General features: G+C 47.0%; 1 protein-coding gene across 2 annotated transcripts in view; it reads left to right on the top strand.

The window, feature by feature from the left end:
* Positions 1-23,854, top strand: part of MDGA2 (MAM domain containing glycosylphosphatidylinositol anchor 2) — a 634,890-nt gene that overhangs the window by 430,909 nt on the left and 180,127 nt on the right. For both annotated transcript variants that reach the window (XM_075926141.2, XM_075926142.2), the window contains exon 8: positions 3,831-4,124. In XM_075926141.2, the coding sequence (XP_075782256.1) occupies positions 3,831-4,124 (294 nt within the window). The remainder of the gene's footprint in view (positions 1-3,830; positions 4,125-23,854) is intronic.

Raw genomic sequence — 23,854 nt, 5'->3', positions numbered from 1 at the left:
TGTTCTCCTCTGCTCTGGAGTGATGAGGCCACTGCTATGGTTTCATGTCCAGTTCTGAGAGCCACACTTTGGGAAAGATGAACATAAACTGGAGAGAGTCCAGAGAACTAAAAAGAAAATGACAAAAGGTTTTAAACACATAACGTACAAGATAATATTTAAATAAACTTGGTCATGTTTAATCTCAACAAAAGAAAACGGGGCGCGGATGTGAAAATACTTCAATCACATTAAGGTCTGTTATACAGACGACTCTCATTGGTGGTTCTCCATGTCTACTAAAGATAGTACAAAAATAATCCTTTTAATTTGCAGCAAGGGAGATTTAGGTTGGATATAAGGGAGGCTGTGGAATCCCCTTCCATTGGTGTATTTTTAAGGACAGGGTGGACAGACACCTGTCTGGGATAGTCTAAGTTTACTTGGCCTCCCTTTAGCTCCTAGGTGGTCTACTTGACTCCTTCAAGTTCCCTTCCTGCCCTTGTGATTCTATGAAATTCTTGGCCAAGATGTTTTGGTTGGGACTAGGTTGCTTTTGATAACTTCCCTGACTTCTACTGACAAATTATTTATCATTGTTGTTGTTGCAGTAGTGTCTGTGGGGAGGGTGGGAGTGAGATGCAGTCAGTATGTGCTGATAAATATTGCATTTGGTAAAGGTTTGCTCTTCGGGGAGTACTGTCATGTTTCTGCTGAGTTGGAAACTCCTTTTGTATTTTCCTCTTTCTGGACTAGAGTGTTTCCATAGAGGAAGCGCACTTCGTTGCCCCCTCCCCTATCCCTGACTCTCATAGTGTAAGCCCTGGTCTATACCAGGGAGTAATTTTGAAATACCCCCTCTCCCTCAGGTTGAATTAATAAGTGGAGCGTCCACACAACCACACCTGTTATTTTGTAATAACGGGCCACTTATTTCAAAATCTGGACTCCTGCTTTCCTTGGGGAACAATGCTTATTTCAAAATAGTTATTTTGAAATAGTGCTAGTGTGGATGCGCTGGTGCCACCATTTCGAAATAACAACTCCCCAGAGTCATTTGAACTAATTACTCCCCAGTGCTTCCTGGGGCTCTAAGTCGAGGTAGTGCATCCACATTAACGGAGCCTGCTTTGGACTCATTTTGGGGCTTCCCTGTAGCAAAGACATGTTATTTTGATTTTGTTATTTTGTGAGTTATTAACTCGATTTGAGTTATTTCCCTAGTATAGACGTGCCCTAAGAGGTTGTCTAGGAAGAGCTGGGTCAGGATTTGTATGCTGGTTTTTTTTCTCTTTCTCCCAAATCAATATTAGGCATTTGGCATAAAGGAAAAGGTGCCAGGGATATTTTTTTACTCAAGCCACTGTTCTTTTTGAGCGAGAAACATTCCACTCACGTCAGCTTGCTCGGCCTGCCCCTAACAGTTTGTTGTTCTTTGTGTTGCCTGTGTATGCGTGCGTACATGTGCATACACTCGCCTTCTGTGCTTGAGAGACGACGTGACATGGAGGATGCTGTGGTTTCCAAGCCTTGAGTTTGGATGTCTGCAGTACTCGTGGCTGGCAAGGCTCAGAGAAACATGCAGCGTTTGCCAAATGAGGCCTGATCAAGTCATTTTGTGTGTGCGTTTGTGTGTGTGTGCACATCAAATGGTCCACAAAGAGTATCTTCTAGGACTCGTTCAGGAAGAGTTGGTTTTTAACAACTTCGCTATCAGGGGAAGCCCATCACATGGTGGCGGTTCACCAGGGTTTGCCCCTAGCAGGCCGCCACCTCTCTATTTACCTGCACGGCTGCAGGTACCAGCAATTGCTGCTCCCGTTGGCTGCAGATCACTGTTCCCGGCCAATGGTAATGTCGGGAAGTAGCATGGACCGGGCAACTGGTTGCTGCAGCTCCCATTGACCCTACTCAGTGGGAGCTGTGATCGCTGGTACCTGGGGCTGTCCAGGTAAACAGAGCAGTGGGGGCCTGCCAGGAGTTAACCCTGGTGGACTGGACGTGGCTCACATGCTGCTATTTGCCCACCCCTGTTCTGTATCCTTCCGTCGGTGAAACTGGCTTGCCTGAGTTATGGCACATCTCTTTCGGCAACGGGAGCTATAGTCTAAGCCTGTGCACTAGTCCAAGGCAGAGTTCTCGGTTCCAAAGAGAAGATGGGATGTTCTCTCCTCTTCTCCCGGGTACAAAGCTCCCACTCGTGGCCTGGGAAGTCTATGAGGTAGAATCAACTAATCATAGACCTGTAGGACTGGAAGGAACCTCGACAGGCTATCTAGTCCAGCCCCCCCGCACCGAGGCAGTTTGGAATGTGACACATTTTTTATGGCCAGATTTGGTGTGAGACTGAATCTTGCCCATCCTAGCTGGGGGAAGAGTAATTCTTTTTGGAAAAGTCCACGTTTTTTGGAGTCGGGCAGGCACAATATTTCCATTGATAAAGAAATGCTGGATGTTACAAAGTGTCGAGAGATGTAAAATGTTAGATCAAAACTAAGGGGGGATGAATTGTCTCCTGAAGGGTAGGCAGGCAAACGATACACAATACATGTATTTACGTCTGGCTTTGCCCCCAATCCCATGGCTTTCCTCTCCACACACTGCTCTGAAATGGATCCGGACATTGTCACATGACACATACAACAAAGCTTTCCCCTGTAACCTCTATCCAGAGAAGTCAGCAAAAGACTGTATAGTGCAAATGGGGCTATTCACTTCCAGAAGTCGTGGCTGACTTCTAAGAATTGTATTTCGATCTGCACTAAGCCCAGGGTGAAAAGAGAAGAAAAAGCTGAGTTACAAAATGAATGTAGGCACAATGAGATCGTGACAATAATTGAATGTGGCAAAAATGGTCTCCTTGAACCTTTGATGCTCTCAGTGCTCTGCACTTAACAAAAGTAAGTGCGTAAAATACAGAGGTAGAAGTGCCATCCCTAATGGGGCCTACTGCGAAAAGCGCTGTTGAATGCTAATTGGCTCTTGTACAAACACCAGCCTGGGTGTAATGAGCACGTCCTTAGAAGCTGCACTTTCTTCTGATCTCACCCCATCCTTAGGAGACTCTTTCAAATGGGGGAGCAAGCCGTCTCAGAAAAGTGTGTTATTGTGTGTTGTTTGTCCACGTCATGTTTTCCTCCTATCATTGCCACGCTGTGCTCCTTATCAGCAGAGCACTGGTTGGAAAGAACTGTTCCAATCTCTCTTCCTAGAGTTGGTTATTAGGTTGGAAATGTGCCTGGAGAAAAACCTCGGGCAGTGATGTTTTGACAGCTTCTTTTGTTCCATTCGTAACGGTTTGCATTGATTTTGCAATCCAGCATGACTGCTGTCTTTAGTTCTGGGTCAAAAAACAGGACTATGTAGCACTTTAAAGACTAACAAGATGGTTTATTAGGTGATGAGCTTTCGTGGGCCAGAACCACTTCCTCAGATCAATATGTTGAAGAAAATTGTCACAACCATATATACCAAAGGATATATGTTATAAAGGTTGTGACAATTTTCTTCCACTACTTGATCTGAGGAAGTGGGTCTGGCCCACGAAAGCTCATCACCTAATAAACCATCCTGCTGGTCTTTAAAGTGCTACATAGTCCTGTTTTTTGATTCAGCTACACCAGACTAACACGGCTACATTCCTATCGCTTTAGTTCTGGGCTGTGACATATGTGGTCTGCCGTCGATTCTATTACAAAATGAATTTGTAGGGTTCAGCGTACCTCAATGGAAGGCCACGTGGCCAGAAGCCCGTCTCATGAAAACACTAATAGTAGCGCTATGCATTTTTTTCCTTCTTGCACGTACTAACCAAAGACCCTTTTCTTTTTTCTCCCTTGTTCTGTTTGAAGTTCCTCCCAATTTGACTGTTCCACAAGAAAAATCACCGTTAGTCACCCGGGAAGGAGACACGATAGAACTCCAGTGCCAGGTGACGGGGAAGCCCAAACCTATCATTCTGTGGTCCAGAGCTGATAAGGAGACTGCAATGCCCGATGGGTCCATGCAGATGGAGAGCTACGATGGGATACTGAGGATCGTGAACGTGTCTAGGGAGATGACCGGGACCTACAGGTGTCAGACCAGTCAGTACAATGGATTTAATGTGAAGCCCAGAGAAGCCCTGGTACAGCTCATTGTGCAGTGTAAGTAAATTCTTATTTCCTTCTCGTGCATTTTTCTGGGGGGGGTGACTTGATTGTTTTCTGGTAAACTCCTAACTCGAGGAGTCTGTTGATTATTCTGTGCCTCGGTGCCCTGCTCGGTTGGTTCTGTAGCTCCCAGAATTCTTGATGAGTATATGCCGAGACCACATAATTAAAAAGGACACGAGCAACTCATTGATGTGAAAAGTATATGATGATGCTGTTGTCAATTTTTAATGAACTTGATATTCTGTGGACAAATAATATTATTCTTTTTAAGGGAAGGAACAAATGTCTCATGTAGGAAAGTGTATTTGTATAAATGTTGGCTCCCACACGGATTTCACATCTGGGTGTTATGTGAGATAAGAAAAAAAACCCTGAATGGGGATTGGTCCATGAGGAGCTGTTCACACACTTGGCTCAGGAAACTCTTTAGATTCCCAATCTGTGAATTATAAGCAATGTTGCCATAAAAATCAGTCCCGTGTAGGAGAAGAGAGGGGGAAGTAAATGACTTGGTAAACACTGCGCTTTTATTGTCAGAGAATGAGATGTCTGATTTGAGGTGGGGACGTTGATTCCTTGTCCTGTCTGTGTAAATGAGAGATCAGTTATTCACCGGCAGGCTTTCAACTCGGAAAATGAAATGAAGTTAAAAACGCCAGGGCTTATTTTTGCTGCTAAAGAACGTGATCACTCTATTGTTTCTGACACAGAGAAACCAAGTGGTTCATCAGGTCAGCGGGTGTATTTCTTAACCGTGGCCTTTGTAGCTAAGAAGGGCAATATGTTAATGACATATTAGGTTGCATTAGGAGGAACATTGCCAGCAGATCCGGAGAAGTGATTATTCCCCTTTATTCGGCATTGGTGAGGCCACATCTGGAGTAATGTGTCCAGTTCTGGACCCCCTATGACAGAAAGCATGTGGACACATTGGAGAGGGTCCAGCAGAGGGCAACAAAAATGATTACGAGGATGGAGCACATGACCTACGAGGCGCGGCTGAGGGATGTGGGCTTATTTAACCTAGAGAAGAGAAGAGTGAGGGGGGATATGAGAGCAGCCTTCAACTCCCTGAAGGGAGGTTCCAAAGAGGATGGAGAGAGGCTGTTCTCAGTGGTGACAGATGGCAGAACGAGGAGCAATGCACTCAAGTTGCAGTAGGGGAGGTCTAGGCACTTTCGACAGTCTCATGCTTAAGAAAGTACTTGTGATTAACAGAGCTGCTTCCCTGCCTTTTTCCACGTCGCTCAGATAGGCAGAGGCACACTGGTGCAACCCTTCTATGTGTAAGCTCACGGAGACAAATAGCCACATGGATATTTGTAGAGAGAGATTCTGCCCTAAGGCTGTTGCTGAACGTATCGCCTACTGCTTCCTCTCTTCCCTCTCTCTCCCGATGGTACAGTGGCCTCCCGTGGGCTAGGCAGTTACAGTCACAGTGGGCACGTCTATACTAGGAAACTATTTTGAAATAACTAAAATCGATTTAATAACCCCCAAAATAACAAAATGGAAATAGCCTGTCCTCACTACGGAGAAGCCTCAAAATTAGTCCAAGGCTGGCTCTGTTAATGTGGGCTGCCTCGGCGTAGAGCCCCAGGAAGCACTGGGGAGTAATTAATTCCAATGACTCAGGGGAGTCGTTATTTTGAAATAGCGGCACCGGAGCGTCCACACTACCACTATTTTGAAATTAGTCTTATTCCTGCTGAAAAGCAGGCGTACAGATTTTGAATTCCACAGACCATTATTTTGAAATAGCAGGCATGGTAGTGTGGAGACTGCTTATAAATTCAACCTAAAGGGGGTTATTTCGAAATCCTATCCTAGTGTAAACCAGGGCAGTGTGTTTCTATCAGTCCATACCAGGGAGTGGCTAGACCCTCTTTCATAAAGACACTGAATGGCTAATTCCTCTTCCTAGGATAACACTTGAGTGCACCAAAAGAGGTTATAGAAATGTAGCTGTGTTAGTCTGGTGTAGCTGAAGCAAAATGCAGGACTATGTAGCACTTTAAAGACTAACAAGATGGTTTATTAGATGATGAGCTTTCGTGGGCCAGACCCACTTCCTCAGATCAAATAGTGGAAGAAAATAGTCACAACCATATATACCAAAGGATACAATTTAAAAAAATGAACACATATGAAAAGGGCAAATCACATTTCAGAACAGAAGGGGGATGCAGGGGGGGGGAGGAAGGAAGGTGAATGCCAGTGAGTTAATGATATTAGAGGTGGGGAAAGGTAGATGTCTGTGAGCTAATGGTATTAGAGGTGATAATTGGGGAAACTATCTTTGTAATGGATAAGGTAGTTGGGGTCTTTGTTCAATCCCCCCCGGAAAGTGTCAAATTTTAGCATGAATGCCAGTTCAGAGGATTCCCTTTCAAGTGCAGATGTAAAAGGTCTTTGTAGCAGAATGCAGGTAGTTAAGTCGTTGAGACAGTGTCCTTTCTGGTTGAAATGGCAAGAAATGTTTTTTTCTTTGTGAACATGTCTGATATCTGTTTTGTGGGCATTAATCCTTTGGCGAAGTATCTGAGACGTTTGTCCAATGTACATAGCAGACGGACACTTTCGGCACATGATAGCATAAATTATATTTCTGGATGCGCAGGAATATGTGTTCTTGATCTTATAACTCACTTGGTTAGGTCCAATAATGGTATCAGCAGAGTGAATATGTGGACAAAGCTGGCAACGGGGTTTGTTGCAAGGGAAGGTACCAGGGTTGGTATTAGTGTGGTATGTCCTGTGGTTGTTGGTAAGAATCATCTTGACATTAGGTGGTTGTCTATAGGAGACTATGGGTCTGTCTCCCAGAGCAACTTGGAGTATGGTATCCTATTCCAGTATAGGCCGTAATTTATTGATAATGTGTTGGACAGGTTTAAGCTGGGGACTGTAGGTGATGACAAGTGGTGTATCCCAGAGCCTCTTGGAGTATGGTATCCTGTTCCAGTATAGGCTGTAATTTATTGATAATGTGTTGGACAGGTTTAAGTTGGGGGCTGTAGGTGATGACAAGTGGTGTTCTATTGTTGGTTTTCTTGGGTCTGTCTTGAAGTAGATGGTTTCTAGGTATTCGTCTGGCTCTTTCAATTTGCTTTTTTATTTCTCCGGGTGGGTAGTTGAGGTTTATAAATGCTTGGTAGAGATCCTGAAGCTTCTGGTCTCTGTCAGTGGGATTAGAGCAGATGCGGTTGTATCGAAGGGCTTGGCTATAGACGATGGATCGTATGGTGTGTGCAGGATGGGAGCTGGAAGCATGTAGGTAACTGTATGAGTCAGTGGGTTTTCTGTAGAGAGTGGTGTCTAATTTTCCATTGTTGATTTGTACTGTGGGGTCCAGGAAGTGGACCTCTCGTGTAGAATGGTCCAGGCTGAGGTTGATGGTGGGGTGTAGGTTGTTGAAATCTCTGTGGAATATCTCCAGTGTTTCTTGGCCATGCGTCCAGATCATAAAGATGTCATCGATGTAGCATAAGTAGAAAGGGGTAAAAGGGGACGGGAGTTGAGGAAACGTTGTTCTAGGTCAGCCATAAAGATGTTAGCATACTGTGGGGCCATGCGTGTATCCATGGCTGTGCCGCTGATCTGGAGGTATAAGTTGTTCTCAAACTGGAAATAATTGTGGGTGAGAACAAAGTTACATAGGTCTGCTATCAGGTTGGCAGTGGTGTCCTCTGGGATAGTGTTTCTAATTGCTTGTAATCCGTCTTCATGTGGGATGTTGGTGTATAGAGCTTCTACATCCATGGTGGCAAGGATGGTGTTATTGGGGAGGTTATCGATGTTTTGTAGTTTCCTTAGGAAGTCAGTAGTGTCTCGGAAATAGCTGGGGGTATTGGTTGCGAAGGGTTTGAGAAGAGAGTCTACATAGCTGGATAGACCAGTAGCGAGTGTGCCAATACCAGAGATGATGGGGCATCCGGGGTGTCCAGGTTTATGGATCTTGGGAAGCAGATAGAACAATCCTGGTCGGGGGTCAGAAGGTGTTTCTGTGTGGATTTGTTCCCGAGTAGCTGTGGGGAGGCTTTTAAGGAGACAGTGTAGTTTCTTTTGGTATTCCGAGGTGGGATCAGAGGAGAGAGGTTTGTAAAATGTGGTGTTCGAGAGTTGTCTGGTTGCCTCCTGGTTATAGTCGGCCTTATTCATAATGACCACAGCACCCCCTTTGTCAGCTGGTTTGATTATAATGTCCAGGTTGTTTTTGAGACTCTGGATGGCATGGTGTTCAGCGCGGCTGAGATTGTGTGTCGCTTGTTGTCGTTTGCAAATAATGTCAGTCTGTGCGTTGTTGCGGAAGCTTTGTATATAGAAATCCAGATTGTAATTCCGACCGTCAGGGGAGTCCATATAGAATTATTTTTCCTTTGGTGTTGATAGGGAGAATCTGGTAGGTCAGATTGATGTTCATTGGTGGTTTGGAAATATTCTCGGAGGCGGCGAAAAAAGCCTCAAGGTCACCACGAAATTGTATCCAGTTTGTGGGGGATGTGGGGCAGAAAGAGAGACCCCGGGACAAGACAGACTCTTCTGCTGGATTGAGTTTGTAGCTGGAGAGGTTAACAATATTATCCGGTGGGTTGAGGTAGTTGCTGTTGTAGCCTGTGGTATGGAGCAGGTTAGAAAGTTTATTGTCTTTTCTTTGTTGTAGGGAATAGAAGTGTGTATAGTAGATTTCTTGTCTGGTGGAACAAAAGTCTTGCAAGGTGTCAGTCGGTGTGGATGTTTGTCTTGAGATGAGACACTCTAAGTTAGAAATGTCATTCTTGATGTTTTTCTGTTTCTTGTATAAAATACTTATCAGGTGATTCCTTAATTTCTTGGATAGTGTGAGGCAGAGTCTTTCACTGTAGTCAGTGCAGTATGTTGATCTTAATGGATTGTTCAAAAGAGGTTAGTTTTTAGAAGGAGAAAAGCACCATTAGCTTCCCGGGTACTTTTCATTGAGCACAAGAGGCATCGTGTGAAGCTGCCAACGCACTCAGGGAAACTCAGGGAGTGAGATTGACTGACTGTAATGTGGTGGACGCCTTGGGGGGAAGCAGTCTGCAGGGCTCTGTGGGGCACGTGAGCACAGAACAAAAGTAATAACAGAGTTCTGGCCAGACACTGGCTGAGGAGCATGAACTCCATGGGTCTGTTCCGGACTCTGCCCTTGACCTGTGCAAACTAAGACGAGTCACTGCCTCTCGTCCCACGCTCACCCTTTGTCCGTCTGGCCCGTTTCAACAGGGAACTCCTTGGGGCAGCCTAGCACAATGGGGTCCCAGTCTGCATTGGGCCTCTCTAGATGCTTCTGCCCTACCAATCGTAGCAACGGTAGCAGAGGAAGTCTGTCTGATGGCCCTCCCGGTATCTGTGATAGGGTGCGGTTTTACCAGACTGGGGCATTGCAGGTAACGGGAGATTTTATCTACGACAATATGCTTAATGAGAATCTATTTTCAGGGGTTTTGAAGCTCATAAATAGTCCCTGTTCCTCCCTCCTCCCGTCTTTTCCCCTTGGGAATGGTAAATCTGGGATTCGTATGTCTCGTCATCCACCCTGGAATTCCCCACAATGACACTCCTTTGCTGAGTCCTGTAGCATCCATCTAAGAACAAAAAGCATCATTTTCAGCCTCCTGTGGCATCGGATGGTTTGTGGGGTCCTTGGAAGAGGGGCAGTTTATTGAGGAACATTGGAAGAGCTAGAGTACTCTGGACAGTCTGCGCTGTCAACGCAGAGAGGAACAAGGTCGAACTTGAGGCTGCGTGTAGTGGAGGAGTTCATAGTCAGCTTCCTGCCTGAGGTGGATACCAAGGGTCAGAGCCTGAGTCAGGTTTTAGGGTCTAGGCCAGCAACTGAGGTTGTTCAAGAGCCTGAACTGTTGTGGCAGCTCCAGGGGATCCATGCTGCAGCCTGGACACTTTCTGGAACACCCCTTGCATTTATATAGGGTGGAGCCAACTCAGATGGAGGCTGCTGCCTGTTGGAGCGCTTGAGGCGGGCCTTCCTGCACTCTCTGTCCACAGCGAGTCATGGTTAGTGGAACACGAGCTATTTAAAGCTTTTGCTGGAGGCGTTTGCTGCCTGCCACATCTTCAGGCCTGTCTTTGAGGCCCACGGGTCTCACATGCCTCGCTCGTCCTGCTGAGTGTGCTCACTTATTTTACCCCTGCTTGGCGACCTGTTTGCAGATCTAAGGGCTTGATCCAAAGGCCACTGAAGGCAGTTGTAAGGTTCCCATTGATTCCAGTGGGCTTTGGCCATGCTTAAGTAAAGCTTTTATGCACATGATTAGCTTTAAAGCGCATGCTTTGCTGGACAAGGATGGTTTGCTATAACTAGGCCCTGAGAAATGCTTCTCACAGTTCTACAGACTTTGCACAAACTCTTCCTCGCAGGCCCTATGATACTTGGTGGATTGAGTCCCCTCATCTTCCACGGATGTTGTTGGAGCAAGTTTTCAGATAGATGAGAGTTAGGTAATAGAGTCTCTCTCCCATGCTCCTTAAATCACAAATTACTATTTTTTGCTGTAATATTTGAGGGCAAAATCTGATTTATATTATAGATGAAAAAAAAATCCAAGCCACGACACTTCCGTGCCCCAGCTGATGTGATTTGAAAGTGCCGGGGGAAACAACAAGAAAATGGTGATGCGAGAACAGGAGAATCTGAAATGCCTCTGAGGGAGTTTTTATTAAATAGATCTTTGTTTGGATTCCTACTCATTTTCTGCCGATATTAGGAAGTGAGAATGAGAATAGACATGAGGAAATCAAGTCTGGCGTAATGATGCTGAGGCAGTGGAGAAGAAGAGTATGTGTGTATGTGAACATTAACGTCCGTGTTCTTGTTATAATAGTAACTGTGTTAAATTTATCTGAGATAAGCAATTTCAGGGCTTTCAAATGAATAATTCTGAAAGATGGATTCTTGGAGGATTCTGGGTTCTAAATAGAAAGTGGTATTTTGGCAAAACTCTTTGAATTATGTAAGAACTCATTCATTTTGCTTTTGCTTCATGTGTGGGTGTGCGAGGAGAGCGGGAGGGGAAAATGCAATGCCTCTGGTTGAATATTATGCAGTTCTTCAGGGCACAGAAACATGTTCTGCATCTGGAATCAAATCACTCTCTGACCAACCTGAATGAAACTTTGTTCTATCCCATAATGGGATGGTAGGGCTTCCCTACAACCAGTCATACCCAGGCCCGATTCCCATTGACAGTGGGTTTAAAGTTAACTGCATCAGGCTCTGGTCTACACTAGGACTGTATTTCGAAATAACCCCCCCACCACCAGCAGCAGCTCGAATTTATACCAAGGAGCATCCACACTACCAAGCCTGTTTTTTCGAAATAACGGGCTGCAGAATTCCAAACCTGTACTCCTGCTTTTCATCAGGATTAGTGCTAATTCTGCAATAGTTCTTTTGAAATAGCGGTCACGTGGACGCTCCGGTGCCGTTTTTTCAAAATAATTCCTCCCCGGTGTCATTTGAATCTGAGGAAGTGGGTTGTGCCCATGAAAGCTCATGATACTAATTATATTTTTGTTAGTCACTAAGGTGCGACAGGACCACTCATTTTTTAAAGTTTTTTTTCATTACTCCCTAGTGCTCGCTGGGGCTCTAAGTCTGAGGTAATGCGTCCACATTAACGGAGCCTGCCTTGGACTAATTTTGAGGCTTCCCCATAGTGTGAACACGCTAGTTCGAGATTGTTAAATTGGGAATTATTAAACTGAATTTACTAAGTTCTAAATAGTTTCCTAGGGAAGACATGGCCCAGATGTGTAAAGGGAAAGGTCTTTTCTACATGGCCACTGTGAATACTGAAGGGCTGTGGCTACACTGGGCCACTTATTTCGGAAAAGCAGCTGCTTATCCGGAATAACTTGCCAGCTGTCTACACTGGCCGCTTGCTTTTCCGGAAAAGCACTGACGATCTACTGTAAAATTGTCAGTGTTTTTCCGGAAAAACTATTCTGCTCCCGTTCGGGCAAAAGTCCTTTTCCAGAAAAACTGTTCCGGAAAAGGGCCAGTGTAGACAGCACAGTAGTCTTTTCCGCAAAAAAGCCCCGATTGTGAAAATGACGATTGGGGCTTTTTTCCGGAAAAGCGCGTCTACATTGGCCACGGACGCTTTTCCGGAAAAAGCGCATCTACATTGGCAGGATGCTTTTCCGGAAAAGCACTTTTTCCAGAAATACAGGCAGTCCCCGGGTTACGTACAAGATAGGGACTGTAGGTTTGTTCTTAAGTTGAATCTGTATGTAAGTCGGAACTGGCTCCAGATTCAGCCACTGCTGAAACTGACCAGGGGCTGACTACAGGAAGCCCGAGGCAGAGTTGCTCTGCCCCCGGCTTCCTGGAATCAGCCGCTGATCAGTTTCAACAGCGGCTGAATCTGGACTCCTGGGACAGAACAGCTGGGGCACTGCTGGGTAGGTCCCCGCAGGACCAACCCGGCAGCACCCCAGCTGCTCTACCCCAGGCGTCCCGCAACACAAGCCTGGTTTGCTGGGGGGGGGGGGGGGCGCACTAGCTGTGCCCTCTCCCCCCCAGCAGACCAGGGAGACCCGAGCAAAGCCGCGGAGGCGCAGAGGTCCCGCCGCCTCTGTGGCTTTGCTCCTGTCTCCCTGCTGTGCACAGGGAGTTCCCCATCTTCCCCTGAGCCTCCCCTCATTCCCAGTCATCCCTCTATCTTCCTGAACGTGAGCACTGCAAATGAGCCATTTGCAGCATTCTAGGACCGTGGGGAATGAGTTGCTGAGGGCCTGGGTTTTCCCCAGGTGTGCTTCAGACCTCCTCCTTACCCCCTCTCCCTGGGGGTGCTGGACCACAGATCTTGCTGGATGACAGAAGGCCGACTGTAGAGGTCCAACCAGCACCAGAAAACTGTTCTCATGTCCCCGCTCCGTCGTCCCTTCTCCAAGCTCAACCGTTTGTCCGCAACTTTCCCAAGATGCGGTAGCCAGCGCTGGGCACAGGCCTCAAGTAGAGGTGTTTTCGATGCTGAGTAGAACAGAAAAATGACTTCTTATGCCTTGCGACACTCCTGCTCATGCATCCCAGGATGATGATCGGGGTTGTTTTTGCAACAGGGTTACTCTCTTGATTCAGATTTAGTTTGTGATCTGTGATCACCCCCATATTCTTTTCTGCAATCCTCTCCCATAAGCCCTCCGTTCATATTTGGTCTTTGTGCAACTGAATATCATCTCAACCTGTGGAACTCCTTGCCAGAGGAGGCTATGAAGGCGAGGACTATAACAGCGTTTAAAGAGAAGCTAGATAATTTCATGGAGGTTAGGTCCATAAAAGGCTATTAGCCAGGGGATAGAAATGGTGTCCCTGGCCTCTGTTTGTCAGAGGCTGGAGAAGGATGGCAGGAGACAAATCGCTTGATCATTGTCTTCGGTCCACCCTCTCTGGGGCACCTGGTGCTGGCCACTGTCGGCAGACAGGCTACTGGGCTAGATGGACCTTTGGTCTGACCCAGTACGGCCGTTCTTATGTTCTTATGTTCCTTCCAAAGTGCAGTACTTGAATGTTCAGACCATTTCTCCAGCCTGTCAAGATCGATTTGAATGTTAATCCTGCCCTCCAAAGTGCTTGCAACCCCTCCCAGCTTGGGATCATCCACAAACGGTAAGTGTATTCATTCACTAGTCCATTGTCAAAATCATTGATGAAGATATTGAATATCGTCATCCAACAAAGAGCCCAGTGGGATCCCATTCGCTACGTCCTTCCAGCTTGACTTGGAACCACTGATAACTGGTCTTTCAATACGGTTTTCCGACCTGTGATGTATCTGCCTCACAGTAGGTTCTGTTGGGCTATATTCCCCTTGTGTGCTTATGCAGTAACGGGAGACAGTACAAAAAGTTGAAACGCATCACATCTTCCCCCCTCTTCCCTCCCATATACAATGCTTGTTACACTGTCAAATAAGGATCCTCAGTTGGTTTGATGTGATTTGTTCTTGACAAATCCATGCTGACTCCTACTTATCACCTTATTATCTTCTAGGTGCTTGCAAATTGATTATTTGATTATTTTCTCCTTTATCTTTCTACTCACAAAAGTCAAGCTGCCTGGTTTATAATTCCCCAGGTTGTGCTCATTCCCTGATTTATAGATAGGTGCTACGGTTGTGCTTTTCCTGTCCTCTGGGATCACACCTGTCTTCCACATCGCCTCAAAAATAATCGCTAATGGCTCATCAGCCGCTTCCTTACGTTTTCTAGGTTGTATTTCATCAGGCCCCACCATCTTGAAGACATCTGTCCTGCCAAGTAATTCTTCACTTGTTCATTCCCTATTTTACCTTCGGATTCCACCTCCCCCCCCAAGCTACGCTGCTGTGCGCTCTATTTCTGTATGATGTGGCATATCGCAGGAAGAATGTATTTATTTATTTTTTCTGTTTCTGTTTTTACCAAACTGTGATCGAAGGATTAATAATCAAACCAGGAAATACGGGAACACGTTTGGGGGATCCATTTGAAACACAGCACCATGCATTAGCAAGAAACACTTCCCTTGCTGGGGGATTTTAGTTAAATATGTACAGTTGCCCTTGGAGTGCAGCAACATAATCTGTCAGAGTGGCAGACATGGTGAGCCTGGCCATGCTAGCTGGACCACTGAACGAGCAGATCAGTCCCTTACTCTAGTCATCCGCTAATAAATTACATCACAATCACACAATATATGGTGTTCCTCTAATTTACAGCCTGGCTAGATAGACTGAGTTACGGAGGGTGGCTGGCAAACCATGTAGTAGGCGGCTTCTGCAATTTCACTCCTGTTAGGCTTGCTTTTGACAGGCGGGGAGGAACGCATCCTGGGATGCTCCTACTTTTTTAGACAAAGTCAATGGTAAAGTCAAGGAGATCGTCCTCTGATCTTTACATAGATTTTTTTTTAAATCCACAGCTGTACTGTCAGTCTCTGTCTTTGTCTGTCTCTCTCACACTCTGTGCCACATTACATAGGGCCAACAGCATTTTAGTGCTGTGTGGTTGTGGAGCTAGCCAAAGGATAATGCACTCATTAAGCATCACAGGCGACTGCTGTATTGGCGTGGCTGTACCGGGAAGCAAAGAACAGGCCCATCAAGTAATCCATCCCCTGTCACCCATTCCCAACTTCTGACACAGAAGGTAGAGACACCATCCCTGCCCATCTCGGCCAATAGCCATTCATGGACCTAACCTCCATGAATTTATCTCACTCTCTTCACAACATCCTCTGGCAAGGAGTTCCACAGGTTGACTGTGCACTGCATGAGGAAAAACTTGCTTTTGTTTGTTTTAAACCTCATGCCTATTCGATTCATTTGGTTACCCCTAGTTCTTATGTTGTGGAAACAAATAAATAACTTTCTCTTATTCACTTTCTCCCCATCAATCATGATTTTATAGACCTCTATCCTATCCCCACTTAGTCTCCTCTTTTGTAAACTGAAAAGTCTCAGTCTTCTTAATCTCCCTTCATAGGGGACCCGTTCCAAACCCCTCATCATTTTTGTTGTCCTTTTCTGAACTTTTCCCAATGCCAAGAGATCTTTTTTTGAGACTAAAAGGGTGTCACAAGGAGGAGGGAGAAAACTTGTTCATCTTGGCCTCTGAGGATAGAACAAGAAGCAATGGGCGTAAACTGCAGCAGGGGAGGTTTTGGTTGGACATTAGGAAAAAGTTCCTACCTGTCAGGATAATCAAACACTGGGGCTGTATCTAGACTGGCAAGTTTTTCCGCAAAAGCAGCTGCTTTTGTGAAAAAACTTGCCAGCTGTGTACACTGGCCGCTTGAATTTCCGCAAGAATACTGACGAGCTCATGGAAGAAATCAGAGCTTCTTGCGGAAATACTATGCTGCTCCCGTTCGGGCAAAAGGGCCAGTGTAGGCAGCTCAAATTTGTTTTGCGCAAAAAAGCCCCGATCGCGAAAATGGCGATCGGGGCTTTTTTGCACAAAAGCGCATCTAGATTGGCCACGGATGCTTTTGTGCAAAAGTGCTTTTGTGGAAAAGCATCCGTGCTAATCTAGACGCTCTTTTCCGCAAACGCTTTTAACGGAAAACTTTTCCGTTAAAAGCATTTGCGGAAAATCATGCCAGTCTAGACGTAGCCTGGAATAAATTGCCCGGGGAGGTTGTGGAATCTCCATCTCTGGAGATATTTAAGAGTAGGTTAGATAAATGTCTATCAGGGATGGTCTAGACAGTATTTGGTCCTGCCATGAGGGCAGGGGACTGGACTCGATGACCTCGCGAGGTCCCTTCCAGTCCTAGTGTTCTATGATTCTGTGATTGACCATTTTTTTAAATTTAAGTGCAGTCCAGGATCCCCCTCAAACCCAAATCCCCTTGCCCCGCCTCTTTCCTGCCCCTTCTCCGAGGTGCCGCCCCTGCTCACTCCAGAGGCCGGTACCACCTCCAGCTCTTTTATCTACAGCTAATATAGCTACCACATCGATTTCCCCCCTCCCCCTCACGAGAGTGCACTGTTTTATCTATGTAAGAGATAGGGGCATGTCCCTCTCTCCTGCTCTCATCCCGGCCAGTGATATTTCTGTGTCCGGATATAACATTCCAATTGCATGGTCTGACTCCAAGCAAATATGTTACTTAATTTTCTATTTAAAAAGGGAAAGGGAGAAATCTAGCGGCTGCTGATTGGAAAGTTATTCAAAACAGGTTGATAATTCCAGGACAAAAATGCCTGCTTGGGAATAAAAAAAAAGAACGAGAGGAGTATTTTAAAACAAATGCGGTGGCTACAAAGGAAATCAGTGTTTGTCATTTACAACCATATTATTTAGACCAAATCCTGACGGCCGATCTTATCAAAGCCATAGCACTTTTCATATGTTTGCAGTTGGAGGCGTTAGCAGAAGCCCGAGGCCACAGTATTTTTGAACAATACTGATTAACATTCTGGATGCAAGTTATAGACTCTAGTACATTCCCCGGGCTGTTTGGCTCAGTATTTTCTGAATTAATTCCCTTATTAGTTATTAGTGCTTAGCTTTTGTGGTTTATTTTGCCCTGAATGTTTCTATGCTACTTTATATTTCTTTAGGGGCTTGGATTTTACCGATGATGTCTCAGGCATGATAAAAATTGCAGGTAAATGTTTAATTTCAGAATAGAGAAGATACACCAGTTTGCCTTTGTGGTCTTGGTTTTGGTCCTAGAATGGGGTCCAACTAGGGTTTTTGACTTGACCCCCTTAGCTCCTTTTTCCCACACCGATTCATTCACATTCTCTCCCAAAAAACTTGTAGACAGTCAATGGCCTTGAGTCTGTCGTGGCCTTCAGAAACTCGGGACTTCAGAAGTCCAGTTTCAATTCTTAGAACGACAGGAATTGCTCAGTTACAATGTCCCCATATGAAGTGTTAGGATTACACACAAAATCAAACCACAAGGCTACGTCTACACTGGCCCCTTCTCCGGAAGAGGCATGCTAATTTCTAACTTTGGAATAGGTCTCAAGTTGCAGTGGGGGAGGTCTAGATTGGATATTAGGAAAAACTATTTCCCTAGGCAGGTGGTGAAGCACTGGGCTGGGTTCCCTAGGGCAGTGGTGGAATCTCCATCCCTAGAGGTGTTTAAGTCCCAGCGTGACCAAGCCCTGGCTGGGCTGATTGAGTTGGGGTTGGTCCTGCTTTGGACAGGATTCGATGTCTCTCTTCCAACCCTGGGATTCTAGGATTCTATGAACGTGCCTTACCAGCTCAAAAAATGAGAAGACAAATTAAAAAAAAAAAAACCCAACTCATTGTTTTTAAATCGTGATTTTTTTTAAGCCAGTCTCATGATTTGGGGGAGGCTGGCTGCAAAATTTTGGAATGTTTTGAGTTTGGCTCCATGTCAGGGGGCGCCCCTCTTGACTGGGGTTGCCGCCCTTGTCCGGGGCATAGTTCAGCCCCCTTAGGCCAAGTTCCCCAAAGTGCAACACCCCTCTCTTAGGGGAAATACGGCCCACTGGCCTAGACTCCCACTGTCCTTCCCCTGTAGCAGGGGAAATACGGCCTCCGGGCCTAGTCCACCGTACGCAGACCCTGAAGCTTCGTCCACAAATGGGATGCCCCTTTACTAGGGTAAATACGGCCTCCTGGCCTAAGTTCAAAGTGTCCTGCCCCTGTACTAGGGGAAATACGGCCTCCTGCCCTAGTCCTCCTTATGCCACCTCTGTGGCCTAGTCCTCTAGCCGAGTTCCCCACTCACCGGGGTTCAGGGCAGGAGGGGTAGGGGGGCCCAGGCCCTCCCTCTCCACTGGGCCCCGATCCAGGGCCCTATCAGTGGCAGGCGGCTTCCACCACTGGCTCAGGGGGGCTCCTCCCCGCATCGCGCCGAGCCCTCGGGGGCTTTTCCAGCTCCCTGCCCTGGGTCGCTTCCTGCCCCCTGCCCCCGGCCCGTAGCGGCCCCACCTGTCAGCGTTGGTCGGGTGGCTGCAGCGGCACGTCCCCAGTCAGCATCCGGTGCCTGGGTCACGGGGGGTCGGCCGGCCGGCCGCTTCGTCGTTGGGGGCGAGCCCGGCTGGGGCCTGGCAGCAGCGCGTTTCGCAGTCCTGGGGCCTCCCTATCGGGCAGTTGGGCGCTAGCTCCAGCTCGGGTCACAGTCTGCCCCTTCTGAGCAGGCCAGCAGCCTTTTATACCCCGGCTCCCCTCGGAGCATGCCCAGTAGGGCTGTGGGGGTAGGGCTCTCTCCGCCCCCGGCACCAGGTGGTTTCCCTGGGCCCCGTCACACTCCACTGCAACCTTTTCTGGAACGATCTAAGACTCGCTTGCGGTACTTAAACTAGCAGGGGAGGAGGCGGGGGCGTTAGTGCGTGACCCTGGTCCTGCACAAGTGGTCTGGCTGGAGTTTGGAAGACATCCTCTCCTTCCTGAGTGGCCTCCTGTGAGTAAGTGAGCGAGGAGGAGATGGAGGAAGGTGAGTGACCAGAGTCTGGAATCTACCCGCTCTGCTCGCAGGCACGGAGTTTTATCCAACCAAGGGCTGTAGTAAGTTGCTTCCAAACAGTCACAGTCCCTTCCCAGGGCTGTCAGACCCCTCATGCTCTCAGGGCTGAACCTAAAGGCTCTATTTAGCCTGCCGTCATTATTCAGAGCAAGGAGAGGGCCGTCCTTGCTCTCCTGCAGAGGGGTTTCCAAGGCGTTGGCTTTTAATGCCGGTGTCGGTCAGAATTGTAATCAGCGTTTTTTTAAATGGTGCAGGGAGGTGGAGGGAAGTTCCTTGGAGCGAGGCTGTTGTGCACAATTTTAGCACGGTGAATAAATAATTATGTCTGTGCGCAATGGCGGTGACCTCAATGAGGGAGGGGAAAAAATCGTTGGGAAAATAGGTGGCAACACAAGCCACACCGGCTTGGTCAATGAAGCAAAATAACCGTATTCTGACATTTATCGAAGCCGCAAGCAACGTGAATCCCCTGACCCATAGAGGTGATGAATATGCAGACTGCACGGCTGCGTGGACATTTATTAACGACAGCAGGGTAATGAGATTTTTTTTTCTTATCCGCTATCCAGCCTGTGGGCTTGGGGATTCCTCCCCAGTCGAACTGACTAACGGGGGAAGGGGGCATGCAGCCCCCACGGGCCCTCGTCACTCCTGACTGACAGCTGCCACATTCCTGGTGACGACACAGGGTTGATTTAGGGACGGGGTGTCAGGCAGGGAGGGAGAGGGGGCTATTTATCAGCAAAAGGAGCAGAGTTACCCGTCGGCCTCCAGAGTCAGTGGGGGCTGTGAGGGGAACAGAGAGGATCCGGCGCCATTTTGAAACCCCTGCCAGTGAATTTGAGGGAGAATTGGAGGAATGCTCCTTGAGAGAGCTCCAGCCAGACTCCAAGCGCTCAGCAGTAACGATGTGGCCCAAGGAGAGCCAAGGCAGGGTGAAGTCTCTCTCCTTTGGGAAAACCCAGCTGCACAGAAATGGAGAAATAAAATTTGGCTTAAATTGTGCGCTTCTTACTTTATAGCAGTAGAACGAGGGACACCTTTGAAGGGCCCTGATGTGTCTTGTCTTTAGGGGTTGCTCAGCACTGCCAGAAGAGAAGGCCCTTCTAAGAGGTCCTCAGTTGGGCCTAGTCTATATTAGACCAGGGAGGTCGGCATAAGGTATGGCACCCAGGATTCAGCTTTCCTTACGCCGAGCCATCATGGAGGCCACGGGGAGCACATGCTCCTACTGGATTCCCTTACTCCTCACAGAAGGCGGAGTACCGGACGCCAGTGGCGACTGGCCTCAGCCTTTGATTTAGGGGGCTACACTAGACCCGTTAAATCAAATGCTAGAAGATCAACCTCCGGATGCTCAACCTTCTCCGTCGTGTACACGTGCCCTTGCGCACTTACAGGCCAAGGTCTGTGAACCCACTGGTCCGTTCTGAATGTGTATGGAGTGAGACAGAAGCAGGCCCTCACTCCCTTCCAGGGAAAACTAGTGACTATCCGCTCCCTGATTCCCTCACAGTTCCAGCTTCCCTTTCAAATGCCGCACGTTGCTCCTTTCCCGGGCGCGCTCTGCCTTAGTTCCGCCTTCCGCCCCTCTTTGTGCAACGGGAACCTGCCTGAAGTGCTTCCGTGAGGAGATAATCGGTGGGGGAAATCCCCGGGAAAGAGCTGGCAGCCGCCACACGCATTCACATGTCAGTCAAGTCTGCCGACATGTCAGCTGTGAGACGTGCAAACGTCTCTTTTGGAATGAATGACAGCTTTGCTGTGTCTCAGGCAATCTTCTGTCTCAGCTGAAGGCTGCCCCACATTGGGGAGCGTTACCTGGGACGTGAGCACCTAAACTGACTGAAAGCTGACATTTAATTCCTCTCAGGGTTGGACAGTCTTTCAGTGAGCACTGCCACTCCCTGTCAGCTATACATTTTCGATTAGACCTCATCCCATTTTGGATTACAACCTCTCACGTAGTCTGGACAATGCCTTTCTTTTGCGCTGATACTCTCTTGCTAATCTTTACTCCCCTCCTCCAGTAGCATTCTTGCGGGTAATATACAAAGACGATATGTAGGCTTGACAGAATTCACTTTATCATTTTGATGGATGTTTTGTTTTTATACATTTTCTTTCATTTTTCTATTTAAATTTCATAGTTCTGCAACATTAACCATGTTTCCCCCCCCCCCCCCCAGTGTTTATTAATTTAAATTTTCAAAGTTGCAGGAAATTATGGAAGGCCATAATTATTAAGTGACAATGCACAGTGAGATACAAAAAAGTGAAAGCCAGGTAGCCCTCAAAACACAAATTGTCAGTGTCACATGTCAAAATATACAAAGTTATAGTTCTCGAGTGGCATTGTACTTAATTTGTCAGTCAGTACATTTTGATGATTATCAATGGGAATGTTTTCTATACAAGACTAATGATGGGTTCTTAAACCCACAAGGACGAGACAGTTTTTTATTTAGTTCCTGGTAGTGCATAGGAGCTAGTCCAAGAGGTGGCTAAAACAGAACTGCTCAATCATAGCAACCAGAATATAATTAAGGGCATGTCTACTCTAAGAAATTATTTTGAAATCATTACATTTGAAATAATAACTCCCAAAATAACTATTTTAAAATAAGCTTATTTCCTGAGGAAAGCAGGAGTACAGATTGGCTATGTCTAGACTGCAAGCCTCTTTCGAAAAAGGCTTTTTCGAAAGTATCTTTCGAAAAAGCCTCTTTCGAAAGAGCGAGTCTAGACTACACGCGGAACTTTCGAAAAAGCAAGCCGCTTTTTCTAAAGAGAGCACCCAGGCAGTCTGGATGCTCTCTTTCTAAAAAGCCCTGTTTGCTTTCAAGAACACCTTTTTTCGAAAGAGCACTTTCGAAAAAAAGGCGTTCTTCCTCGTGGAATTAGGTTTACCGCCGTCGAAAGAAAAGCCGCATTCTTTCGATTTAATTTTGAAAGAACGCGGCTGCAGTCTAGACGCAGGTGAAGTTTTTTCGAAAAAAGGCGACTTTTTTCGAAAAACCCCCTGAGTCTGGACACAGCCATTGTGAAATAACTAGCCTGTTATTTCGAAATAATGGGTTTGGTAGTGTGGATGTTCTGTTTATTATTTCGAAATAACTCCCTATTATACACCGGGGCTAACATTCTTGTTGGGAAGAAAGTTCCAAAGAAACCCATCAAATTAGCACTTCATAAAGGGGACAAAATGAGGAGACTAGTAAAACTGAAAATAAAAGGAACAATCACAAGAGGGAAATGCCTGCAAACTGCATGGTTTTTTTTAAACAGCTTTACTAGAGCTTCCAACTAAATATATACCCCAGATAAAATACAGTAAGAAATCCACAATGTACCATAATGGCTAAATGGAGTAAAACAGAAAAGGGGGGTAGAAACAAAAAGGCATCGGTAGTCAAATCCTGCTGAGGAAAATATGGAAGAACATGAACTCTGGCAGGTCCTGTGTAAATACTGATTCTAGCCAAAAATAAATGTGAGGCTCAAATGGTGAAAGACACAAGAATTGGACCACGGAAATGCTAAAGGAGTGCTGAAGGAAAATGAGCCTGTGACACAAAGTATTTTTTTTACATTGGTCTGCCACACCTCTTCATGCAGGGGATGAAATTGGATCCAAGTTGTGCTCATAAATAGCCACCATCTTGCTGTGGAGCTGACGGGTGGGACCCCGGGTTTGTTAAAATAACCCCTGTATTCCTAGTTAGAAGATGAACTTTGCTTATGGGTCCAATTCCCTCCCATTTGAGAACCCAGGCGGCAGCATTTCTCCCAGCAGAGTTGTCTGAGTCTCTGTGTGCCTGGAGGACGTGGTGCAAATCTGCTTCGCAAGAGGGTAGGAGAGCAGGACTTCAGGTGTCTGGTCAGGGCAGTGCTGCCAATGGAGGGAAAGGGGGCAGTCAGCCCAACGACTTGAAATAACCTGAGCCCTTCAAATCTCCGCCGGAGCACCACACACTGCTCCAGGCGACTCTAAGGGCTGGGGGAGTGTGGTGCATTCACTGATCCCGCCCCTTCCTCCCATGGCCCCGCCCCTTCCTCCCATGGCCCCGCCCCTTCCTCCCATGACCACGCCCCTTCTGGGAGCAAGCAGCCACTCCCTCCGCCTTGCCCAGGGGCCTAGCATGGCTGAGGGCTCCCCTGAAGCAGGGTCTTGTACATCCCCCGCACGGCACAGAGCACAGCTTGGCTGTAGCTGGGTTCTCCATGCCACAGCTGGACTTGGAGATTCTGCTGATGGGTGCCTCCTCCCATCTTGCTTTCCCAGCATGGGGAAAATTCTAACCCCACGATATTTTGCATTGACTTCAGTGCAACCAGGATTTCTCTCCTAGACTCTGCTGCAGCCGGCATACTGGCTACGTCCCCACTACAAAGCAGCTCCAGGGTGTTGGCGGGAGGGTGGAACATCCCCCTAGGGTCCATTGTGCATCTTCTTCATGCCCGTCGCATCTGCAGGGCGGTTGCTGCCATCCACGGAGCTGCATCACGGTAGGCTCTGTCTGTTGCTTAGCCGTGATGCTGATCGACATTCTAGGTTCTACCAAAACAGGTGGAAGCAGTGTGGGGCAGAGGCCTCGGTGGGCCCCTTTCCTGATGTAGCATAAGGGAAATACGATTTCTTTTGTAATAGCACTTCTTATAGGGAGAAGTGTCTCCCATAAATGATCATAAAAATCCGAAGTTTGGCACCCCGTGGTTTGCAGTTTGTTGCACCAGGGAG

This window comes from Pelodiscus sinensis, chromosome 5, assembly GCF_052426305.1.
Source record: "Pelodiscus sinensis isolate ZL-2025 chromosome 5, ASM5242630v1, whole genome shotgun sequence".
Classification (NCBI taxonomy): domain Eukaryota; kingdom Metazoa; phylum Chordata; order Testudines; family Trionychidae; genus Pelodiscus; species Pelodiscus sinensis.
This window is presented reverse-complemented; position numbering and strand designations above follow the sequence as displayed.